The 5,873-nt window shown below is 53.6% G+C and overlaps 2 protein-coding genes across 2 annotated transcripts; both read right to left on the bottom strand.

Moving 5' to 3' along the window:
- Window positions 1-1,212: 1,212 nt before the first annotated feature.
- LOC120227691 (polyadenylate-binding protein 1-like 2) lies at window positions 1,213-2,008 on the bottom strand. Its single transcript, XM_039225750.1, has one exon. It carries the CDS (start codon window positions 1,958-1,960, stop codon window positions 1,358-1,360), a length of 603 nt encoding a protein of 200 aa, XP_039081681.1. The 5' UTR covers window positions 1,961-2,008; the 3' UTR covers window positions 1,213-1,357.
- An 83-nt stretch (window positions 2,009-2,091) lies between these two features.
- Window positions 2,092-2,867, bottom strand: LOC120227690 (antifreeze protein Maxi-like; the record flags this gene model as incomplete). The annotated part of the gene is made up of 3 exons (XM_039225749.1): window positions 2,092-2,142; window positions 2,186-2,475; window positions 2,576-2,867. Coding segments are annotated over 3 exons (633 nt in total), but the record flags the coding sequence as incomplete, so codon positions are not given.
- Window positions 2,868-5,873: the final 3,006 nt, after the last annotated feature.

Below are 5,873 nucleotides of genomic sequence, written 5' to 3'. Positions count from 1 at the left end.
ACTGGGAACATTAAATTTCTTCTGTTGTCTGCTCTTTAATTTTTTTCCTGCAATAAAGCCGAATGATTTTTCTGACAATGGGGAAAAGGGCAGGAAGTGGGCACAGGGAAAAGAGGTGATAAAGAGCATTTAAATCCAGTAAGATAACCTAAAATCTGAAAAACCTGAAATACCATTTGTAGCCCATCAAGTTGGCCAAGACGCACACAGGGGAGCGCGCACGCACGCACGCGCACACACACACACACACACACGCAAATTACGGTAACCAGGAGACTCTGCAGGGGAAATGGACGTACTCTTTTTACTAGCTGTGCTGGCTGGCATGAATGCAAATCAGTACAATACTTATGAAGGAGCCATTTGGCAACACACAGGAAAAGTCTTTAAAATATCCTGCAAGGATATTTTATTGTGGATCCTGCAAGTCCACAATTTAGAAGACCATCCGGTATGCTAGCGAAGATTTGGCTTGACAAGGAAGGATTCATTCATCAGAGTATGCAGTGTTGGGTTTAAACACAAGGAAAGAACTAGGCACCACCTGAATGTCCAACAATGCGGAATGATTACAGAAGTGTTAAAGATCCATCAATACACTCTGCAGGCACTGAAGATGACGTTTCGGAAGCCTGTTGAATAACATGGAAAGAAGTTCAATGGGTTGGTTTTTGTTTGGTTTTAGTTTCTGAAGAAGCAGGTTAAGAAACACCACACATCAGAACCATTCTATAACAGTGTGTTAAAAGGGAAGGTGGGAGTGGGGAGTGAGGAAGGGCGGGGGAGAGAGGGAGAGAGGAGAGCCTGGGAAAACAGCACACCAAAAAGTGTTTGTCCCCCAGTAGTAGAATCATGGCGAACAATTACTCTCTTGGTTTTCCCTCATCTGATTTCCTTCTCCTGTCTGATGTTTCTACCATGAAATTGTATCACCTGTGTAGTGAAGGAAGCGAGAATGAAAGTGCTTTTTAAACCAAACCATAAGGAGAAGAGGCAGCCTGTAATCTATCAAGTGGCACAGATTAGCAAGATTATTCATAACGCCTTTGGTGGGTGTGAGGGGAGGTGAGAGGTCGGGAGGACAGGAGGAAGAGGGAGGAAGAGGAGGAGGAGGGGATGAAAGGAAGGAGGAAGAAGGGAAGACAGGAGGGAGAGAGAGAGAGAGAGAAGGAGAGAGAGAGAGAGAAGGAGAGAGAGAGAGAGAGAAGGAGAGAGAGAGAGAGAGAGAGAGAGAGAGACCTGCACTCCCAGTACAATACAATACACTGCTGGTGGGTTAGGGGGGCAAAGAGGGGGGCTGTAAACCGGGTGGGAGCCAAGATTTGGCTCTGCTGGCTGACTCGCTCCTGGCATGTCTTCATCGCAAGGTGGCCTCCTCATCGGTGTCTTCCTCGAAATCCTTGACGTCAGCACTGGTGGACTGCCTGGCCCAGGCTCCCCTTTCGGCCTCTCGTTCTTTATGCGACTTGAATCTCCCAACGAAAATTTTGCGGTAGTTCAGGAACATGCCATTCATCGCGTCAATGGCCCGCTCTGCGGACTCCTGCTTCTGGAAGTGCACAAACCCGTAGCCCTTTGGCCCCTTTTCGTCGCAGGCCACTTTGCAGGAGAGGATGTTGCCAAAGGCCGAGAAGATGTTGTACAGCGCCTTGTTGTCGATGGTCTTGCCCAGGTTCTTGATGAAGACGTTGCCCACCCCACTCTTGCGGAGCGAGGGGTCCCGCTGGGACCACATGATGCGCACGGGCCTGCCCTTGATGACATCAAAGTTCAGGGTTTCCAGGGCCCGCTTGGCGTCCACCGGTTGCTGGTAGTTGACGTACGCGTAGCCCAACGAACGGCGGGTGATCTTGTCCCTGCAAATGCGGATGGAAAGGATGGGCCCCGCGGGGCTGAACTTCTCGTAGAGCATTGCCTCTGTCACTTCAGGGTGCAGGTCGCCCACGTACAGCGAGGCCATAGGAAAGTCTGGGTTCCCCTCGGAGCCCCTGCTGGTCTCCTCATCCGCATCTGCATCCGTGGCTGCGGCTGCAGCCGCCGCCGCAGCCGCCGCCACCTCCGCAGCCGCAGCCGCAGCCGCAGCCGCCTCCCCTAAGGAAGGCGCCGCAGCCTCCGCTGCTGCTGCTGCGGCTGCTGCGGCTGCTGCGGTGGCGGAGGCGGCTTCAGCCGCGCTAGCCTCCGCAACCACTGCCGCCACCGCAGCCCCCGCCTCCTCCCCCTCTGCCAGGGCGGCCGCCGCCTCCCCCCGGGTGGCCTCCGCCACTGCCTCCTCCACTGAGGCCGCGGCCTCCACCTCAGCCTCCACCTCTGCTTCCGCCTCCGCTACGGAGGCCTCCGCCACAGCCTCTGCCACGGTCGCCGCCGCAGCCTCCGCTGCCGCTGCAGCCGCCGCCGCCACCGCCGCCGCCACTGTCGCCGGTGCCGCCACGGTCGCCGGTGCCGCCAGGCCGCTGCCGCGACCTCCCTTCCCGCGAGCTGGGGGGCAGAGAGGCGGGAAAGGGCAAGAGGGCGGGTGGCCGCTGGAACCCGGGTCGGGGGCGCGAGCGGGAGTTGGGGCCGGGGACCCGCGGCCAGCCGATCTGGCGAGTCCAAGTCACTTGGGATAGCAAGCGCTGCCAGGAGCGCGCCGGTGCGAGTCGCCGCAGCCTGCAGCCTGCTGCTGCCGCCGCCGCCTCTCGATCGTGGGCTAGCGTGCGGGGCGCGGGCGGGCAGGCGGCGTGTGGTGGGGGACGGGGGGTGTTGGCGTCTGTGGTCCGGGCAGCTGGGAAGGCTTCTGTCTCTTTGGTTCCCCCTGTGGCTGCTGCGGGGCTGTGGGGCCGCGGGCGGTGGGAGGGGGCGGGGGCGGGGGCGGTGGTGGGAGCCGGAGGCTTGGGGAGAGAGAGTGGGGGTGAGCCTTCAGTCTCTCAGGTTGCCTGGATATTTATGAAGATGAAGCCAGGGAAAGGGCTCCACTGTGGACTGGGGAATACAGTTTAGATTTAGGCGGTTTTGTTTTATCTCCCCGCACACCCCCCTCCAGCCCCCAGAGAACATTTAAATGATTAAATCAAGAACCTTGCAAGAACGGGTGGGTGGCATTGAGAATACACTTGCCCGGCCTAAACAAAGCCGAGAAAAATGGTTTTCTCACATTCAAGGGTTCTCCCCACTTCAGCTCATACACACACTCTGCAGCATCGCTGCCAACCAAGGAAACACCTATTCTGAGCAGGACCTGGGGCCAGTGGGGCAAGCTCCCCCTGCAGCCTGCTGACCCATTTTCTCAGAGATCCCTCCCGCTTTTCCAGCTCTTTTCCTCCTCTGCAACACTTGCAAAAGAGGGAATAAAGAACACAAGGGCACGTATTCATTCATTCATAATGCCATGCCACAAATATTTATGGAGCCTGTGCCGGTCCCAGGGACACAGGGGTCTGGGAAGCAGGACGCATAAGCTGGTTTGGGGCTTGTCCTTGGGAACGGACAGTCTGGGCTGGAACCTTGTCCCTGCTCCAGATTACAGGAGAACTAGGGACATGGGGTTCTTCCACACATCCCCTCCCCAGTTCCTCCCACACACCCAGCCTCAGTACGTGCAGCCTGACAGTGGGGGAATCAAGAACACCCTGTCCTTAGTGCTGTCCTCGATGATACTCTGAGGAAAGCCAAACCAAGGGCTCGGGACAGGGCCCGGTCCAGAGCCAAGCACTTGTTTGTTCTTGGCTCTGCCTTCAAGGTGCTAAGGTACTAACGTGAACCAAGAAATGCACATCCATGTTCAAAACAAAAACAAAACCCAAAATCTCTAGAATGAGGTGCCTGGTCCCACTTAATCAGCTAATATTTGTGAAAGCCTTATCGAGTACTTGGCACTGGGAGCTAAAGGACAGGCCATGAGATAACTGAGCAGTGAGTGTTGACGTATTGGTGGTGTGGAGTGGGGTGAGAAAAGGTGAGGTGTGTGTGTTGTGGGAGCAGAGAGGCCACACGGGGCCAAATGCTGAGGGGATAGATAAGTGAGCAACCAAGAGAATAGAGTATAACAGAAGCTAGGGTCTTACTTGCTCCAGAAAGGAGGACCTAACCACTAACTCTTCCTGGTAGGAGTCAAGTGAGGCTGCACAGAAGATGAAACCCCCGATGTGAACCAATGTCGAGGCAGGAAGGAAGGCATTCCAAACAGAGGGATCAGATTGCGCACAAGGCCCTGTGGCACGCTAGCACACACAAAGCCACTTCTGGTCATGCCTAATAATCTGGCGTGGGCAGAGCTCATGGTCTTCAAGAGCATAGAGCATGAGATGGAGCTGGAAGGTGTGGAACCCTGAAAAGCAAGCTAAGATGCTTGGACTCTGTACCCAAGTCTATGGGCACCACTCAGCACATTTAAGAAGGCAATCAGTGGGTGTGATCGGATCCTTGGAGTACAAAATAAATGTCAATACAGAAAGCAGTTAAGAGAGTAGATCTTATAAGTTTTCATTACAAGAAATATATGTGTAACTATGTGAGGTGATAGATGTTAACTGAACTCATTGTTTTATATATATGTATATATACATACGTATGTATATATATATATATATATATATAATTATTGTGTTGTACACCTTAACCTCATACAATGCTATATGTCAATTAAGGCTCAATAAAACTGGGCAAAAGAACCCATCAGTGCACATATAAATGTGCATGTGCCCTCCCCTGCACACAACTGAGACAGAGAGGATAGAACAAAAAGAAGACAGTCAGATGTGACCAGTTCCAGAAGAGATAGAACAACCATTCCTTCTGTCCCTCCTTCCCCCCACCCCCCGTAAATAGGAGTTCTCACTTACTGTGAACCAGGCATTGAACTGCGTGGACTTTGGTGTCAGATGTAAAAAATTATAGAACCATAGTGCCTTCCCTCAGGACACTCACTCCACTAAAGCTCAGGCTGCCCATACAAATAACAGAAATGCCAGCGGAGGGCTATAGGTGCTGCTATGTGATTGGACTACGGCGGCCATGGGATTTCATCTGCCCAGCACATATTGTCTCCTCCCCCTCATTCCTGCCCATCCACCTTCCTTGGGTAAATAAAGCCGTTTTCTGTGGTGGCAATGTTGGCTGGACCTAGGCAGTTGCACATGACAGAGCAAACCTGAGCCTGCGGAACTGACCAAGTCACGGTGGGGTGTGAGGCAGTGAGAACTTTCCTAGTGCTGGCTGGAAAGCATCCCAAGGTGGCTGAGAAGCAGACACACAGACACATACCTCGTCAGCTTGCAAAATTCAGCCCACTGCCCCTGGACAGGGCTAGTGCCAACAAAGGAAAAGGACAGAGGCGTAGGAAAAGCCTGCTGTACAGCCGATGTTTGACCAAGGTGATCACTGTCACTGCTGTTAAGAGCCATCTGTTGGAGGCCTAGGTTGCTTGTAGGCAGGAGGCAGATGAGCTGTGCCTCACCGTTCCAGGTGGCCATCCAAGAGGGCCCCAAGGAGGCAGAGGCTAAGCGGGGAAGCCAGGATTGCCGGGGGGTAGAGGATGTGCAGGTGATGAGAAGAATTTCTCGACCCATTGTTAGGAGACAGAAATGCCAAGCAGGACCGACTCAAGCAACCAGGACTCCACAACATCTCTTCCTCTAGCTTTGACTTCCAGCCCACAGAGCCAACAGAAATCAGTAAAAAAGCAGGACAAAGAGGTTTGAAGAAGTCATGCTATGGCCAGCAAATCCGCGAGCCTGTCAAACCTGAAGACAATCCCTAAGCCCCTGAACCTCCAGCAACAGGAACAGGGCTAGAAGGGAAGAAGGTGCAAGACTACTCCTGAGACACACCAACATTTGGAAGTTTCAGCTGAGGATGATAAGCCAGCGGAAGAGTTTGAGAAGGACTAGGTGGTAAAA

The sequence above is a fragment of the Hyaena hyaena genome, unplaced genomic scaffold (assembly GCF_003009895.1).
Source record: "Hyaena hyaena isolate Hyena2069 unplaced genomic scaffold, ASM300989v1 scaffold_2808, whole genome shotgun sequence".
NCBI classification, from domain to species: domain Eukaryota; kingdom Metazoa; phylum Chordata; class Mammalia; order Carnivora; family Hyaenidae; genus Hyaena; species Hyaena hyaena.
Note: the sequence above shows the minus strand (reverse complement) of the source record. Positions and strands in the feature narration are given on the sequence as shown.